The 18,459-nt window shown below is 44.7% G+C and overlaps 1 protein-coding gene across 2 annotated transcripts in view; it reads right to left on the reverse strand.

Moving 5' to 3' along the window:
• Positions 1 to 10,879, reverse strand: part of NADK2 (NAD kinase 2, mitochondrial) — a 56,034-nt gene extending 45,155 nt beyond the window's left edge. The window contains exon 1 of one of the 2 annotated variants that reach the window (XM_045021725.1): positions 10,309 to 10,879. In XM_045021725.1, coding sequence (XP_044877660.1) covers positions 10,309 to 10,779 — 471 coding nt within the window. In that variant the 5' untranslated portion in view covers positions 10,780 to 10,879. The remainder of the gene's footprint in view (positions 1 to 10,308) is intronic. The other variant, XM_045021724.1, reaches the window with a different exon arrangement.
• Positions 10,880 to 18,459: the final 7,580 nt, after the last annotated feature.

Genomic DNA, 18,459 nt, shown 5'->3' on the forward strand with positions numbered 1-18,459 from the left:
GAAGTGAGCCAGCCTAGGCGCTTCTAGTATGGGCTGATGCTATATAGGAGGAAAAGAAGAAAACAGCAAGAGGAACATCTAAAGGACAAGGAAACATGACCATCAGTCAACATAGCCAAAGGAGAGGGAGACATACAAAGAGTAAGGAAAGTGAAATGGGGAAAGGGACCAGATAGAGAAGTAGAATAGGGGGAGATGGAAAAGAGTGAACAAACTGATTAATGCAATGAATATATCCTCTTTGAAAAAAAGTTCACAGTTTTCTACATAAGCAACTGTAGTAACTGTCACAGGGATGTTATGATTGCAATTGTAACACTATGAAAAACACAAGAACTCTTGCTCTAATAGCCAAAAATATCTGATGGCTTATACTCAAATATGAGAATGGCTAACTGCTTGCTGGGGTCAGTGGGTAATTTGAGCTTCCTCTGAATCAACTATGGGACACCAATGAAGACAGAATATCTGACTAGATCAGGGGTCAGCAACCTATGGCACGCCGATTTTTAATGGTACACTGCTGCCTGCGGGGGTCCCGGCTGGGACCCAGGCAGGCATCAACCTGCCCAACCCAGCCTACTCTTCTCTGCCCCCCACTCACCACTCTCTCCTGCGGGAGCAGGGAGAAGAAGCTTGGTCCTGCTGGCTGCTGCTGCAGGGCAGCCTCCACCAGCAGCCAAGATCCCTCCTCCCCCGCCTCTTCCCCCAGCATGCTGGGTTCCTGCCCCTCCTCCTCTCCCTCCCTTTGGCGGAAGAGCTGATGGCCCTGGAGAGGGAGGGGGAGAAGCGGAGCCAGAACCACGCTGCTCCAGAGAAGAGGCGGGGATGGGGCCTTGGGGAAGGAGGGTGGAATCAGGGCATGTCCCCTCCAGCCCCCTGCCGTGAGCCACTCAGGGCAGGGGGGCTGGGGGTGCTGGCTGGAGTCGTGGGGGTGCTCCCAGCCTCCTGCCCTGACTTCTGAACCACCCCCACACCCTCTGCCCTGAGCCCTGAACCCCCCAAACTCCCCCAGCCCTCTGCCCTGAGCCCTGAACCCCCCAAATCCCTGCCCTGAACCCTGCACCACCCTCACACACACCAAGCCCCCTGCCCCCGCAACGATCCCAGACCTGACTCCAGTACCTCCCACACATACCCAGCTCCCCCACACTCCCTGCCCTGACTCCTGCACCCTCCTCCCACACCCCATCTCACTGCCCTGACTCCTGCACCCTCCTCCCACACCCCCATCTCACTGCCCTGACTCCTGCATCCTCCTCCTGCACACACACCCCCACATTCCCACCTGCACCCCTCATACTAAATGGGAGCTGCCCAGGTAAGTGCTTCACAACCAAACCTCCTGCCCCAACCCTGAGCCCCCTCCCTCATTCTAGCTCCTGGCCAGACCCTAAACCCCAACCCCCAGCCTGCTCCTTCACCCCCAGCCCTGTGCTCAGTGCACTCCCACCCTCAGCTCAGTGCAGAGAGGAAGAGAATGGGCTAAAACCAGGGAGAAGGTAGGTACCCACTCTATGTGGGCAGGGCCAGGACCGCAGACCGGCAGCAGGCTGAGTGGGGCCAGAAGCCGGGACCCTAGCTGGCAGGAGCCGGCGGATAGAACCCCAAACCGTCAACTGGTTGAGCAGCAGTGGGCTGAGCTGCTCAGCCCACTGCCGGTCTGGGGTCCCGGCCCTCAGTCCCGCTCAGCCCACTGCCAGCCTAGGTGAATGGAACCCCAGGCCGGCAGTGGGCTAAGCAGGCCGGCGGCGTAAGATCAGCATTTTAATTTAATTTTAAATGAAGCTTCTTAAACGTTTTGAAAACCTTGTTTACTTTGCATACAATAGTTTAGTTATATAATATAGAATCTTATAGAGAGAGACCTTCTAAAAAACATTAAAATGTGTTACTGGCACACAAAACCCTAAATTAAAGTGAATAAACGAAGATTCGGCACACCAATTCTGAAAGGTTGCTGATCCCTGGACTAAATGGACCAATAATCTGGTCCATTGATAGTTGGCATTTATTTAGCACTTTTCAAGGGACCTCAAAGCACTTTAAGAATTAACTGATTCTCAGAGAACCCATGTAAGGCAGGCATCATTTATCCCCTATTTCACAGACACAGAAGTAATTTACTCAAAATTACAGTACTGGTTGGCGTAAAGAAATTGGGTTTTGATTAAGTCCTGTGCTTTAGCTACAAAACTATTCTTCTCTTTGACAGTTGCTGATGTAAATAGTTCCTAATGTCTCATTGCCAGAAACGTCTGTAGCTAGTCAACAAAATTAAGCATAATGCTATTACTGAGCTAATCTTAACTTCTTAAGAAAAATGTTACAAGTCAAATACAAAAATTATGAAGGTCCTGTAAAGAGGTTTTGCACTTGTAAAAAAAAAATGCAGTAGTTTTATTAATTACGGCAAAACAATCCCAGGTAGACCGAGATTAGTCCTAATTTTCACGTTGTCCCAAGAGTGTCATTAGGCTGGCTGTTTTAATTCTTTTGAGTAACTTTCTAAACGCTGAATCAAAGCAGTGTATTTTTTCTAAAATGGACAAAAATCATTATTAAAATGTAATGATATTCTAACATTTTCTTAATTCTTTACTTCCTTCCCAATTTATTGTCTTAAATTATTAAAGTGCATGTTAACACTTGTTTCTTTAGTTTCCTAATTGTTATAATTTTAGATTTTACATAGTTTTTCACTATGAAATTTCATGTCAAGAATTGAATTTGATATTAAATTGCCACAAAGCTGAAATGTTCTGCTAAGGTATACTCCTCCATCAGGATTTGCAGTTTGAGGTCATTAGAACTTGTGCTCCAAAGTTATTTGATAATTTTAGCAAGTGTATAAAAAATTCACAATAACTGTAAAGCATTAAAAAGCTAAATAAAATTATTTCTAACACTGAAACAATTTTGTTTTTAATTTACAAAGATTTTATGCCATTAAGTTTAATGAAAATGTTATTTTAACCACTGGTGTTGCACACACTTATGCATATGCTTAAAGCTAAGCACATGAGTAGCCCAACTGAAGACAGCAGGACTATTCATGCTACTAAAATTACACACCTGCTTAAGTGGTTGCAGAATCAGGACCTTAAATCTTCAATATTTTTGCGTATAGCACTTTTGTAAAATTCAAATAAGATACTCTTCCAGTTGTGGCATTTAAAAAGAGGCCAGCATTTATAATTTAGTTCATTATAAAAGCTAATCTAGAATTGCAGTAGCACAAATTTTCAAATCAATTTTGTTAAGCTTCAAAGTGACTGGGATTGCTCCATTCTGATTTTTAAAATATGGCATTATGGTAAGTTTTCAGCTCTGGATGCAAAGATTTTGGTAGAGTGGGAAATGCAAATAACTCTTCAAACAATCTTAAAGTCTATAACTGCTACAGTTGCCTTTCCAGGAAGAATTCCAGTATTGCCCTATTAACTTAAATTTCTATCCAGAAGCTGTTTGTAAGAAAGCAAAGTTACTGAACAGGAATGTGTCGGAGGAATCCAAGCATATTGCCTTTATTTATCTGCACTCTCGAGTGCCTGTGTTGGTGTCATGAGCCCCCAGGATCCATCTAGAAGGCAATTGTTAGAGCCATCCACACACAGTAGAACCTCAGAGTTATGAACATCAGAGTCATGAACTGACCGGTGAACCACATACCTCATTTGGAACCAGAAGTAGACAATCAGGCAGCAGAGACAAAAAAAAAAACAAAAAGAAAAAAACAGCAGCAAGTACTATACACTACAGCACAGTACTGTGTTAAATGTAAACTACTAAAAAAAAGGGAAGTTTAAAAAAATATTTGACAAGGAAACTGTTTCTGTGCTTGTTTCATTTAAACTAAAATGGTCAAGAACAGCATTTTTTTTCTGCGTAGTAAAGTTTCAAAGCTGCATTAAGTCAATGTTCAGTAGTAAACTTTTGAAAGAACCATAACGTTTTGTTCAGTTACTAACTCTGAAATGTTTGTAACAACCTCTATTCCCACAGTGTTCGTAATTCTGAGGTTCTACTGTACACTCTTTAAGGCTGTGTACACACTACCACTTCCATCATTATAAATTATGTCACTCAGGGGTTTGAATACCCCCCCAAGTGAAGTAAGTTACACCAACCTAAGCACCGGTGTGGTCAGCGCTATACCACCACTTGTGGGGGCTGGAGTAATTCAGTCGACAGGAGAAGTCTCTCCCATCATCTTAGAGCATCTGCACTATCAGCTGTACAGCACCCTACTCCTGTAAGCTTTGTGTGTAGCCATAGCTATAGACCCAAATGTCTGGTGCAAGCATATGAGTGACTGCATTACCAATCACCAAAGAAAAATACCATTTGATAACTGAAGCAGCATAGTGAGGCTTGAGGAACTCAAGTGACAGGCAAGTAGCCTTTTCTCCTCCAATGTGAATTGCTCAAGTGGATCTCCACTCTTGGCAGTGACCACAGAAAGCACGTGAAGAGCATTTAAAGACTGAAGGACTGTACTTCCAAACAGGATTAGACTTCGCTTCTAAATCAAGAAAGCAGTGTTAAGTGAAGGATAACTGTAGTTCCTCACAAAAACTTTAAGAACTTCATTCACAGTCTGTTGAAGAGGCACCACACATGCATAGAGCCCCGATAGCCAAAAGCTTCAGTTTATAACTGAACCACAAGGCTGCATTTGTACTTCTTAGGTGAGCTAACACGTCTGCCAGGCATTTGGTAAAGTCTTAGAAAGCCATTAGCAAAGCGAAACAGAAATACCTTTTATTGGTAGTAATCATTCCCTATTCATAATCTGAGGTACTTCCTGTGTGAAGCTTTACTTAAAGAGGACTCTCAGGTAAACAACCCTAAACCAGTCCTTTGAACTCAATAAGAGATAGCAGTAGCAATTATGTGACATTTGAACCTCAGAATGAATTTGCTCAGCTTTCTTTAGTCTAATAGAGAGACAGATCTTTTATCTTTAAAATTAGAAGAACTGGGAGTAAGTATTTCCCTGATACTGGTGCAGGACTTCAGTTTCTCCTACTTTGTTTAGAAAAGAAACTTTCACCTCAGCATTTTCATATCGGAGTAGGATAGGAAACTATACAAATTGAACACAAAAATCAAGTACTTTTATTTCCATTTTCAACACCCAATTCAAATTAATTCAACTACAGAGAAGAAAAGCAAGATTGTCCCTGAAAAGGTAGATTTAGTCTGATCTACTTCAGGGTTCTGGGCTCACCATCAAAATTATTATCCAGTAGCAGATGCTGCAGGTAGGCGGTCTTTCTTGGAAGCTCCTGCAATGTTCTCCTGATTGAGATTGGTGGGACTACTGATGCCCTTGATATACTAAAGACTGCACCACTGACATTAATGAGAACTGAATGATTAAATCCCATGGAATGCTTTGAGATGCATACATAGTTCTAAAAATCCTACTAATGCCGAGAGTTAGTTACTAGTTTGTAAATAGATATCAGAGTTTATACATCCCCTGTACGGAGCCCTTAGCCACTACATACTGTTCTTGAATATTGGATAAAACTGATAGCAAACCAAGTTTATAATTAGACACAATGAAGAGCTAGAACAGGAAGCCTAAAGTCTAGTGTCTTTATTTTTGCTCATTCATGTCAAATCCTTAACTCATTGAAGGCTTTTCTTCCTGAGATGACAGGAAACTGGATTAAGGATAAGATGACAACCATAATTTCCTCAGGTTGTGAAGTCACCTACCATAGAGCAATGAAGTTCGCATACATATGTCCAACATGCAGTTAGTTATCTCCAGAAAGCACTTGCTTGACAGGATTTATTTACCCCATATAAGACACATTCAATAAGGAGCAAAAAATAATCTTGAGTACATTTTTAAGACCACCATCACTAAATAGTGAAAGTGATTAATTCCACTGTTCAAGATGATGGAAATGTTAGAGGTAAGTAGAATGGTAAAAGTTAGAGGATTTCTCCTTTTTACAACCATTTGGGTTTTAAAGGGATAGTTACAGGAAGGTAAATGCTTGAGTAAACATTTAAGTACATAACATACGGAGAGGTCATGGAAACAAAGGAATGGGAAGAAATTTAATACAATTAGTTTGTCAACAAATACAAAAGTGCACTCATCCATGTACAGAGCTTAGTGTGGCACCACAGCACAGTAGGAGAGGCTGGAATGGGCATGTGCCCTTTTTTGGGGGCTGCTTTTTTTTTTTTTTTTTGGAACAAATGATAAAGAAAGCCTGAAAGGTTTTTCTTTACAAAATGTTTTCATATGTGTTTAATTTACATTAGAAATTCAGGTCCCATCTAGCTTGAAAGACTGATAACTGGAGATTTAGTGAAATGATGACAAAGGCCAAGAATGTAAAAGCCGAACAATGACAGGAAAAAATTTGAGTCACACAGTTTAAAAAATGGTTAAAAAGCATTTAACTTTAATGATTAAACAATGGACAAAGAAACATTAAATATTCAGGGTAAAATTTTCAAAAGTGACTTCCACTGAAAGGCAGTGGGACTGAAGAGTGTGACTCAGGCACTCTCAAAACCTCTTTGCCACATAAGTTAAGGCAAAGGATCACAAAAAAACATCCTAAATGATCCCCAATATTACCTCCAGCAAAAGGGAAGACCAGACTTGACTTTCCTGATATTTCTAATGTAATATTCAAGCAGGAGAAAACACTATTCACACCACCTTTAAACAGTTTATTGTGGCTATGTCATTTCTCCCTGTGAAGTCAGAATCACTTAATGTTAATTACTCCAGCCCGTGAGCATCGGTAGCTGTGTTGTCAGGAAAAGCTCTCCCGCTGACATAGCATACCCACACTGGTGCGTAAATTGGCATAAATTAGGTTGCTCGGGGAGGTGGCTAATTCACACCTCTGAGCGACAATGTATGTCAGCCGTAGCCAAAGTTCTTTCTTGAACTTCAACAGTGACTCTTGAAATGCTAATATTAACAATTCTGCTCTCTGGACAGGAAACGATATGATAAAATGGAAGAGACAGGTTATAAAGTTGTTGCAGTTAGGCATATAGGATTTCCATGCAGGACAACTAGGAAAGAGAACTTCTCCCGTATAAGTACTTCCCCATCCTGAATTCTGCACTTCCATCTCATTCAGCTATACAGACAGGAAGTAATAAACTGTCTCTTGATCTGATCAATGTAGACCATTTCTCAATTTAAAAAAAAGGTTCTATCCAAAAGGTGAACCTTGGATATTCAGTCAGAACATTAAACATGTATAAAAAACCAACAGTAAGCTTTTCAAGGCAGAAAGGTGTGTAAACAAAAGTACTATGCCCGAGGAAGTGATGTCCTTACATACTTCAAAGAGGTCATATCTGAAAAAGGAAACAGTAATGATTAAGTCCTAAACTACATTACTCCATGTTCATCCCCTCAGCATATTTACTGAGATTTCTGTTTACTTTCTCAGGTTTAAGAAAAAACATGCAGAGCCAATCAAAAGTAAAACCTGACAACTTTAGCAAAGCAAACAGAAAATTCTACAAACAGAAGAAAATTCAAGGAATGGGAACATCCAAAATTAGAAGCCTGGGACACAAGGTAAGAGGAATTTTTGGTAACGTAGCGCACAAGCCCCTTTTAACACATACATGTACATAGCAAAGTCTTAAATCAATCTTGAAAATCATAACTAAGCCCTTACTTGCCCTGTCTACTAGAGGAATTTCTCAGCTGGAATTATACAGCTATACTAATGTGGATGCTCTTATCCTGGCACAAGAGTGCCTTTTTCCAGTTTAGTTTATGACGGGGTAGGCAACCTATAGCACAGGTGCCGAAGGCAGCACGCAAGCTGATTTTCAGGTTGGGAGGCTGTCTATAAGCGAGGACTGGCCTATCTCCCAAGATCTGTGAGAGTGAGGGATCATCTCCTTTGAGAGGTTTTAGTTGGGGGCTGTAGGTGGTGGCTCGTGGCGTTCTGTTACTTCAGCAGGTGGGTACTCTAGTTTTAAGAATGTTTGATAGAGATCTTATAGGTGTTTATCTCTGCCTGAGGGATTGGAGCAAATACGGTTGTATCTTAGAGCTTGGCTGTAGACAATGGATCGTGTGGTGTGTCCTGGATGGAAGCTGGAGGCATGTTGCTGAAGTGAAAAAACAGATTGACAGAGCCAGAAGAGTACCCTGAAGCCACCTACTACAGGACAGGCCCAACAAAGAAAATAACAGAATGCCACTAGCCATCACCTACAGCCTCCAACTAAAACCTCTCCAGCGCATCATCAAAGATCTACAACCTATCCTTAAAGATGATCCCTCACTCTCACAGATCTTGGGAGACAGGCCAGACCTCGCTTATAGACAGCCTCCCAACCTGAAGCAAATACTCACCAGCAACCGCACACCGTACAACATAAACACTAACCCAGGAACCTATCCTTGCAACAAAGCTCGATGCCAGCTCTGTCCACATATCTATTCAAGTGACACCATCATAGGACCTAATCACATCAGCCACGCCATCAGGGGCTCGTTCACCTGCACATCTACCAACGTGATATATGCCATCATGTGCCAGCAATGCCCCTCTGCCATGTACATTGGCTAAACCGGACAGTCTCTATCCAAAAGAATAAATGGACACAAATCTGACATCAGGAATCATAACATTCAAAAACCAGTGGGCGAACACTTCAACCTCTCTAAGCACTCAGTGACACACTTGAAGGTGGCAATTTTGCAACAAAAAAACTTCAAAAACAGACTCCAAAGAGAGACTGCCGAACTCGAATTAATATGCAAATTAGATGCAATTAACTCAGGCCTAAACACAGACTGGGAATGGTTGGGTCATTACACTAATTGAATCTATTTCCCTATGTTAAGTTCTCCTCACACCTTCTATGGGTCATCTTAATTATCACTTCAAAAGTTTTTTTTCCTGCTGATAGCTCATCTCAATTGATTAGACTCTTCTTGTTGGTATGCATACTTCCACCTTTTCATGTTCTCTGTATGTATAAATATCTCCTGCCTGTGTGTTCCATTCTATGCATCCGAAGAAGTGAGCTGTAGCTCACGAAAGCTCATGCTGAAATAAATTTGTTAGTCTCTAAGGTGCCACAAGTTCTCCAGTTCTTTTTGCGGATACACGGCTGCTACTCTGATAACTGCATTTTGTATGTACTCAATTGACAACAGTAGGCTTCTGAGAGGCCTAAGGGGAGGATTTTGTTGTAGTTGGGGTGGGAAGAAGTCTGGAGATAAATGTGAGAAGGGAGGGACAGGCAGTAGAAATAAAAGTGAAACTGTTTGAGCAGCATATTCCAGAAGTATTGAGGTCTGAGCGTAGCCTTCACTGATTTGAGATCTACCATACCATTCTCTCACTAGAAGGGAAAACCTATAATGGCAGCAGGCCATAAAAGAGACCCAATTTGGGAATATTTTAATGAAGTTCCTCTACCTGTGAAGAATATGTATTAATGTTATAACAACCAACAAGAATACACTTATGTAGAAATCCATGATTAAATCCAGTCTTCCTGACTTACGATTTAAATCAAATCCACCCTTTGACATATCACCTCCCTTTCTGTTACTGTGTTGAATATTCTATAAAGGATCTTTCTAGCTGGTATTGAGCAATGATGGTCAGTTCAGTTGTAATCAACTTCCTACTATCAGGATACTTTCATACAGTCTAGATTTTGCTGAGAGTTTACATAATTTATTTTCTTTAAACCAAAAAGTAACACTGGTGTTTAAGTCTAAACTGGTCACCTGCCATATATGTAACCCAAGCTTTGCAGCTCTGTGCTAATGTCTGAAAGCAGTGTGTGAAACTGCATGGTTGTTTGTAGTGTTGCTGTAGCACAGCTGGTGCCAGGAAATGAGAAAGATAAAGTGGGTGATGTAGCAACTTGTATTGGCCCAAATTCTGCTGGTGAAACAGACAAGCTTTTTAGCTTCACAGCGATAGAAACCTTGCCTCTTTCACGAACAGAATTTGGTCCAATAAAAGATATTATCTCATCGATCTTATTTCTCTCAAACTGAAGGGTAACAACAGTGCACCTCCCTACCCCACTTGTGGAGCGATGCTGAGAGTTTATCCAGTACGTTTATTTGACTCTAAGTGCCCACAGACCTGCCTATGCCCCCTGAAAAGCGCTTTATCGGGGGCTAATCTGGCCTGTTTCCCTGAACGGGTGAAGCTGGAGCAGGTGGCAGGGCTGAGATTATCCTAGGTGGGCTTCGTGGCCGCTGAGAACCGTAGGGGCGAGGGTACCAGTCTGGCTGCGGGTAACGAGCTGTGCCGCACTCACCAGCTGTTTGAGATCCTCCTCCGAGAGCCCCGCGTAGCGGTAGCGCTGCTGTTCGAACTCGTATCTGGTGGTCTTGGCCACCACCACGACCCGGGTGGGGCGGAACCCACCGCCACAGGGGAGCCCCGCGCTACCCGCGCTCCTCCCCCGCCGCTGATCCAGCCGCGACAGGGCGAACCCAGAAGAGCTCTGCTGGCCCAGGGCGAAGGGTCCGGGTCCGGGCGAGCCTGAGCTCTCTTGCTGGAGGAGTCGCTGGGGTGGGAACCCGGCGGCGCAGGGGGGGAGTAACGACTCGGCCGGGCTCAGCCGGCTGCGCGTAAGGAGGCGCCGCTGGAGCCCGCCGGGCAGCAGCAGCCCGGCCAGGAGAGGCGAAGCCGCAGCCGCTGCTTGGTATTTCAGCAGGGAGCGCAGGGCGGCCGCCCGGCTGGCTGCGCAACGGCAGCCGCATACGAAGCCCGGGTAGCAGGTCATCTCCCGGGCTCCGCTACCCCCGGGGCCGTAATGGCCGGGAGCGTGCGGCGGGAACAGCCCACCCCTGGCCGCTCCAACCGCGCAGCTCTTCGAGGGGGGGCGGAGACAGAGCCAGCAAACCAGCGACCGCCTCCTCCCAAGCGCTAAATACACATGGCGCGTGCGCGCCAGCCTGCGGACCCAGCGCACGGAACAGACTGCGCACGCGCCCAACACAGGGGCTAGGGGAGAGAGACACACCCACCCACCGGAACACAATGTGGACTGCGCATGCGCCACACGCAATCAAACCAATAGGGGAAACTTTCCCCGCCTGCTGACAGGATGAACAGCACATTTCAACCAATCAGGTGGAGGAGAACGCAAAACCGAGGAAGGGCGGGAGGAAAAGGCCGTGGGCTGTTTATTTACCTCAGCCAGTACAGAATGCCTCTCTGTGCTGGGATTACTGAGGGTGCGCATGCGCGTCCCTTCCCGCACCAGTCTCTTCTGTGTCCCCACGGGTTTTGGGAGGGGTCAAGAGATAGCGATTGAATTCGAACTGAGGAGGTGGGTGCGCGAGCTGTAGAGCAACTGCCATCGCAGAGCCAGTTAGAACCGGCTCGGAGGGGGTGGGGCGCTCCCTCAGGGGACTTGTTGACGGTGGGCAGGGGACGCTGGGCTGTCAAACTGCCACCTGTCCCGGGCAGGCTCGCTGTGTTGCGAGCCATGAGGCAGAGTACACAGAGAGCACCGTGTGACCCCCAGCCACAGTGTCGTGCTACGGGCGGGCTCTGACTAGCACTAGCTGATACCCCCCACGCCGCGAACCCCCATGTTCACCCCACCTTGCCCTCCTGTGTCACACACACACCCCGTATCCCCGGTGAAACCTTGGTCTGCGTTGTGACACACACACCCCCAAGTACCCCAGGCTGACCACTGCTACGCCACGATTCCCATTGTGTACAGTAAGCTGCCCAGAGGGCCAGGACCCCAGGCTGTTCCTGGCCTGTGCCATGATCCCCCCTATTGTGCGCTTGGCTGAACACCACCCCCTGTCTTGCCACAACTCACACCCCCCACACACACACAAAACCCAGACTGACCGGATCTTGCCATGACCCCATCCACAAAGCCCAGTCTGACCTCCCCGCCACCAGGTCTTGCCACACCCACAACCCTGTCCGCAAAGCCCAGGTTGCCTCCCCTGGCCTGTGCCACAAACATAGGCAGCTCAGCACCCACCAGCAGCCCCACCGATCAGCTCCTCCCTATCTCTCCCAGCACCTTCCATCAGCTGCAGATCAGCTGTTTAGCAGCATGTGGGAGGAGTGAGGGCAGGTTGTGCTCATGGGAGGGGGCAGAATGGGGTGGAGCAGGGGTGGGAAGGGATGCAGTAGGGGTGGGCCCTGGGGTGGAGCAGGGGCTCAAGCACACCCCAACAACTCATAAAGACACTGCCTATGGCCACAGCCCCCCATTGTGCCTCAGTCAGCCCTCCCACTCCCAGGGCCATGCCACAAGTCCCCCTCACCCTGTGCCCCAGTTACACCCCCCGGGGCTGTGCCACGATCCTACCCTGCTGTGCCCCAGTCTCCCCACACACACACTGTGCCCCAGGCTACCCCTGTTTCACAGACAATTTAGGGCTCTCACCCCCCATTCTCTCTTTTGGGTACTCAGGAAGTAAGGGACCCAACTTTACCCCGCCATGGGCTCCGGGGTAACACCCATTCCCGGTGGGCTCAGGGCTTTACGGTCTGCAGGGCCTTTTCCCAGTGAAAGAGCCTTATACAATAATATCCTTAACCTATATTTATTAACAATTGATTGAAAGAATACACATGCTAAACATACAGTGCTCACCTCTCCCAATAAGGCGAACAAACTTTTCCTGGTGGCCAGTCAGGATTAGGTAGTCCAGGACTCCAGCCTCTGAACAGTATATGGTTGGCAGGGTGTGATGATTTTGGCAGCTTTGATGTTGGCCTGTGTTCTGGAGTTAGGTTCTTCTTCCATTTCTTCTTGGACCCCAATTTTTATAGTGAAACTTGAGTCCTGACTATTTGTATGTTAGCCAATTATTTTTATTGAAGTATTACGAAATAATTCTTTAACCAGTCCTAACATATTGTGAAACACTACTTTACCAGTCATGCCCCACCACCTTAGTTGGTTCCAATCTTGCAAAATTAGTTATGCAACAGACAGAATCAATTAAAGAATCAGACATAGACCATACAGATAAACAATAGAGAAATCAGGGCCATAAAGGCAAAACAATTGAAAAGTATAGATCTTACTGTCATAACTTGATAAGTGGTTTCTTGCCAGACAGAATGCTATCAAGCAACATTTTCTTTAAACATCGTAAGATCTGTTTCTTTATCTGGTGATGGTGGGTACTATTATGACAGGAGTACCTTCTTAACAGCCTGATATTACATTGTTTTGGTGCAATTTAGATGTAAACTGAGGATGTGACTATCTGCAACTTAGCTCAGGGCTGCTGATTTTACTGCAGAAGAAGGTCTCAGACCTTACACCCCAGGCCTTGCCACAACCTTCCCTCTGCTGTGCCCTACGCTATCCCCAAGCCATGCCATGACCCCCCTCCACGTAGCCTGGGCTGCCTGCTCCACTCGGTCATGCCAGTAACACTGAATGGATAGGAGCAGGACAAGATTGCATTTGTCAAGCCAGAAAAAAAACATCTTGTCGTAATCAAGATGTGAGTTGCCTTTACATCTTACAAAGAGAGCTAAAATGTTTCCCCACTCTAAGAGCACCCCTAGGGAATCTTTGCATACATTTTTATTAGAGAGACAAGGTGGGTGAGATAATATCTTTTATTGGACCAACTGGATATAAGAGTGGTAATGAATAGGTGTGACATTATTGACATGAACTGTGACCGTATAAATCATTGTTGCAACCAAGGTCCTATAGTTACACCAAATCTTGTAGAAAGGAGGTCAAGTAATGTGTCTATGAAAAGGTTGTAATTTGCTGGTTATGATTATGCTGTCTGTATGTATCATTTTTGTATTTGAAGTTATGAATATTGGCTATGTACTTGTATCTCAATGTATTTGATTCTAAGTAGCATTAGTGAAGCATTTGGTCAGCTTCTTGAAAAAGGAATTTTCAGATTAAGTTTCCAATCAAGAAATACTTAACTGACAATGGACCTTGGGAAACTCCAATCCACATCTGAGGAGCCTTCCTGGGAACGTTCAAGGTAGCATCTTATAGACTAACAGACGTTCTGGAGCATGAGCTTTCGTGGGTGAATACCCACTTCGTCGGATGCAAGTAGTGGAAATTTCCAAGGGCAGGTATACTTGCATCCGACGAAGTGGGTATTCACCCACGAAAGCTCATGCTCCATAACGTCTGTTAGTCTATAAGGTGCCACAGGATTCTTTGCTGCTTTACAGATCCAGACTAGCACGGCTACCCCTCTGATACAAGGTAGCATGTGAGCAATGGCTGTTCTACCTGTAAAGAACTGAGTCATGCATGGACATGTGACTTGCCCATGTGACTTCAAACTCCACCTTGCTGCTGTGATTTTCCACAGTAAGAACATGGGGTGGCCTTTCACATAGCAGAGGATATAAAAGGCCCTGGAACCCCCTCAATTTGGTCTTTAATCCTGCTTCTTACCTCTGGAAGAACTTTGCTACAAACTGAAGCTCTGAACAATGGCCCATCCAAATCTTTGGACGTACGCCAGAGACTTGATTTGAGCCTGCAGTTTATTCCATTACTGCTACAAACCTGAACCAAGAACTTGGCCATTACTGTATGTAATTGATTCCTTTAACCAATTTTAGCTCTCGTCTATATTTCTTTTTATGAATAAACCTTTAGATTCTAAAGGACTGGCAACAGCGTGATTTGTGGATGAGATCTAATTTGTATGTTGGCCTGGGTGTGGGTCTTGGTCCTTAGGGATCAGGAGAACCTTTTTTCTTTTGCTGGTGTATTGGTTTTCATAACCATTCATCCCCATAAGGAGAGGTGCTGGTGGTGACACAAGGGAACTGGAATATCTGAGGGAATTGCTTGTATGACTTCTGGTTAGTCAGTGGGGTAAAACTGAAGCCCTCTCTGGTTGGTTTGGTGTGCCTTAGTAATAAAGGACCCCCAGCTTTGGGCTGTGACTGCTCTGCTCTAAGCAATTTGTCCTGAATTGATACTCTCAATAGTGTCCCACCAGAGGCCGCTTCATTACAACAGGTAAGATATTTTATGGTTCTTTTCCGAATGGTACCTGCTTTATGATCCTTTGTGACATTTGATTTGTTATTCCTGTAGGACTTGATGCTTCACATGTTACATAGTCCTTTTGGACTATTTTCAACTTGTTTGGTCATGCTTTCCCTACTGCAAGGTGATCTAACTTAAGCCATTGTTGCAGGTACATGCTTGTGTATAATGGGCTTTTTTTTTTTTTGTCATGGGAAGTATTCTAGAGCTAGAAAATCAAGTATTGGGCCCTTTGAATTTGTAGTAGTAATATTACTACTTAGCATTTAAACTTTAATAAATTTAAACATTCTCAAAACACATTTCTAAATTAAAACTCAGAACTGTGACATTATTCTCATTTTACATGGGAAACTGAGGTACAGAGTTAAATGGCTTGCGCAACATCACAGAGGAAGTCAGCAGAAGAAGGAATGAAACTCAGAACTGCTGACTCAATCCTATGTTTGGCTGAAAGGCCAAGCTTTCTCTGATTCATAGGATTTAGCCACTCTGTCCCCAGCTCTGGTCCTGGCTGCAGGCCCACTCCCGACTACGGCCCCAACTGCAGCCGTGGCTCCACTCCTTGCCATGGTCCCCAGCTCCTGGCCCCAATCATGGGCCCACTCCCAGCTGTGGCCTCTGACTTCCAGCCCTGACCTCAGCCCCTGGCTCCCAGCCCCAACCACGGCCCCAGCTGCGGCCCTAGCCCTGACCATGGCCCCACTCCCAGCCACAGTTCCGATCCTGGCCCTGATCATGGCCCCACTCCCAGCCACAGTTCCGCTCCCGGCCCCACTCCCGGCCCCGCTCCGGGCCACAGCGGCGCCGGTTTCCCACCAAGGCTCCCAACCGTGGCTCTTGGGGGCACGGACCAGGTAAGGGGGCACGAGCAAAAAAGTTTGGGGATCACTAGCTTAGGTCCTTCAAAGGGGATGTCTTCAACAGTATTCTGTTCCTCTAGGAAGTCCAGAAGACTGTAGCCAAGATGCTCACTGCATGACCACAGCAGTGGCTAGGGATCTAGAAGCTGTCAGTGGCATCAAGAGCTGCCTTCAGAGAAACTTTCGCTATTAACTGACCCTCCAAAATTACGGCTTGAATTTGTTCCTCTTGGTCTTGTGGGAGGTGCATGATGAAGATGATAGTACTGAAGAAGAAGTCCAGTGCCAGTTTAGATGATATTTATGGCTCTGAGGTGGGGACAGTACAGAGGCAAGTGTAGAAGCAGTGGATGGAGCTTGGTGCCTCAACGTATTAGGTGGTACCATGGTAGGTGCTTCTTTGTGCTGCCTGGTAGACTTCTCTGATCGAGGCTTCTTAGGTGACACTGATGCCTTGATACCGATTTTAGCCAGAGCCTCAGTAGTATTCCTTACAGGCTGCAAGGACTCTCCGACTCAAATTTATGGGGTGATCTACCCCTTTGCTTAGATTCCTTAGTAGGAGAAAGAGGCTTCTTTCCTTTCATTATCTTCATTTGTGGAGCTGCTGCTCCACAATTAAATTTATATAAATGAAAGGAGGGAAACTGTGAAACAGTGGACATCAAATCCTCTGTCCCTGTGTTAGTTAGTTTTTTTGCCTTCACTACTCTGCTTGGAAGGCTGTTCCCAAACTTCACTCCTCTGATGGTTAGAAACTTCTGTCTAATTTCAAGCCTAAACTTATTGACATCCAGTTTATATCCATTTATTCTTGTGTCAACATTGACCCTTACCTTAGATAACTCATCTCCTTCCCTGGTGTTCATTCCTCAGATGTATCTATAGAGAACAGTCATCTCTCGCCTCAGCCTTCATTTGATTAAGCTAAACAAGCCAAGTTCCTTATGGCTCCTCTCATAAGGTTGGTTCTCCATTCCTCTGATCATCCTAGTAGCCCTTCTCTGCACCTGTTCCAGTTTCATTTCATTTTCTTGAACAAGGGGGACCAGAACTGTACACAGTATTCCAAATGAAGTTGCATCAGTGCCTTGTATAATGGTAATAACACATCCCCATCTCTACAGGAAATACCTCATCTGATCCATCCTAGCATTAGCCTTTTCCACAGCCACATAACATTGGTGGCTCGTAGTCATCTTGTGATTGACCAATACAACCGGTCTTTCTCCCCCCTCTGTCATTTCCAACTAAAACATCTCAAGCTTATAGCAAAAATTCTTGTTTAATCCCTACGTGCATGATATTACACCCTGCACTATTAAATTTCATCCTATTTCTATTACTGCAGTGTTCAAGGTCATTCAAACCACAGACATTTTTCAATTTACTACCATAATAATCTTGAAGGAGCTCCAGACTCACATTAGAAACCTCTGTTTAGAAAACAGAGTCCTATGCTCGGTCCCCACTAATTGCCATAGATAGGAATTGAATTCCTGCAGCCAAATTTTGCCCTGATTTACATTACATGCAATTCCAGTGAAGTCAGTGTGGCTACATGAGTTGAAAATCGGGGCAGAAATTGGCCCACAGAGTTTACTTCACAGATTCCAAAGAAGGTTGGTTAGTCATAAAACAAAGAGCATGCAGAAGGCCAAAACTTTTAATATGAAGAAAAAATATATTGAGAGCATGAAGCCCTCAGAGAGATGGCAAGTCCAGATTTCCTCTGGAGCAAGTCTTATTTTAGTTTAATTAATTTCTTCAGAGCCCAGGTCTGTTTTCTCTCCTTGACAATCTATGCTTATACAAGGGAAACGTCTTCAGCATGAAGGTCGATTAACTTCACTGACTACAAATTTAAAAGTAATATAAATACACTGAAATAGTTAGAGTTAATTTTTCAAGTGACTGTAGTGTTTGTGAAAGATAACATAGCTCCGAAGTCTGCATTTTTCGCAAAAGAACTGGTACAGGAGCGGGAGTAGCAGTCCAAACTTACCCAAACTTCCCTGCCAATATGCCTCAATTTTAAGTCACAGAAAAACTACCTCAAGAGGAAGTGGGATTCAGTCCCCTTATGTTTTCAGTCCTTGGCCACTCTGCATAGATTGCCAGTAGCATGAAAAATTAGTGACTAATGCAATGGTGGTTTGGTGATGTGGACTCCTGTTCACTAGGAAGTGTACTGAACTATAAACTCATTTTAAATAGGTCACTGAAAGACATAAAATGGTAACAAGATTGAGGTAAGGATTTAGCCTGCTGACTTGAAGGTGAAAGGCTCTAAATTCCATTATTAATCACGTGGGCCACACTGTCCATCAAACAATTTTTATCAGATTGCCTATCACTCTATCAGAAGCAGATAATCTTTAATGTTGACTACTCAGATATTTGTTCCTTTTTCAGGAACTGTGAGTTACAATTTTCAAAAGAAGCTGGAAGCTGAGTTAATGATTAAGGGTCTGATTCTGCATTCCTTGTATGTTCAAATCTTTCATTGGCTTCAATGGAAGTTTTGTCCGCACAAGCTATATACTGACTTTTTTCACAA

This window comes from Mauremys mutica, chromosome 6 (genome assembly GCF_020497125.1).
Source record: "Mauremys mutica isolate MM-2020 ecotype Southern chromosome 6, ASM2049712v1, whole genome shotgun sequence".
Classification (NCBI taxonomy): domain Eukaryota; kingdom Metazoa; phylum Chordata; order Testudines; family Geoemydidae; genus Mauremys; species Mauremys mutica.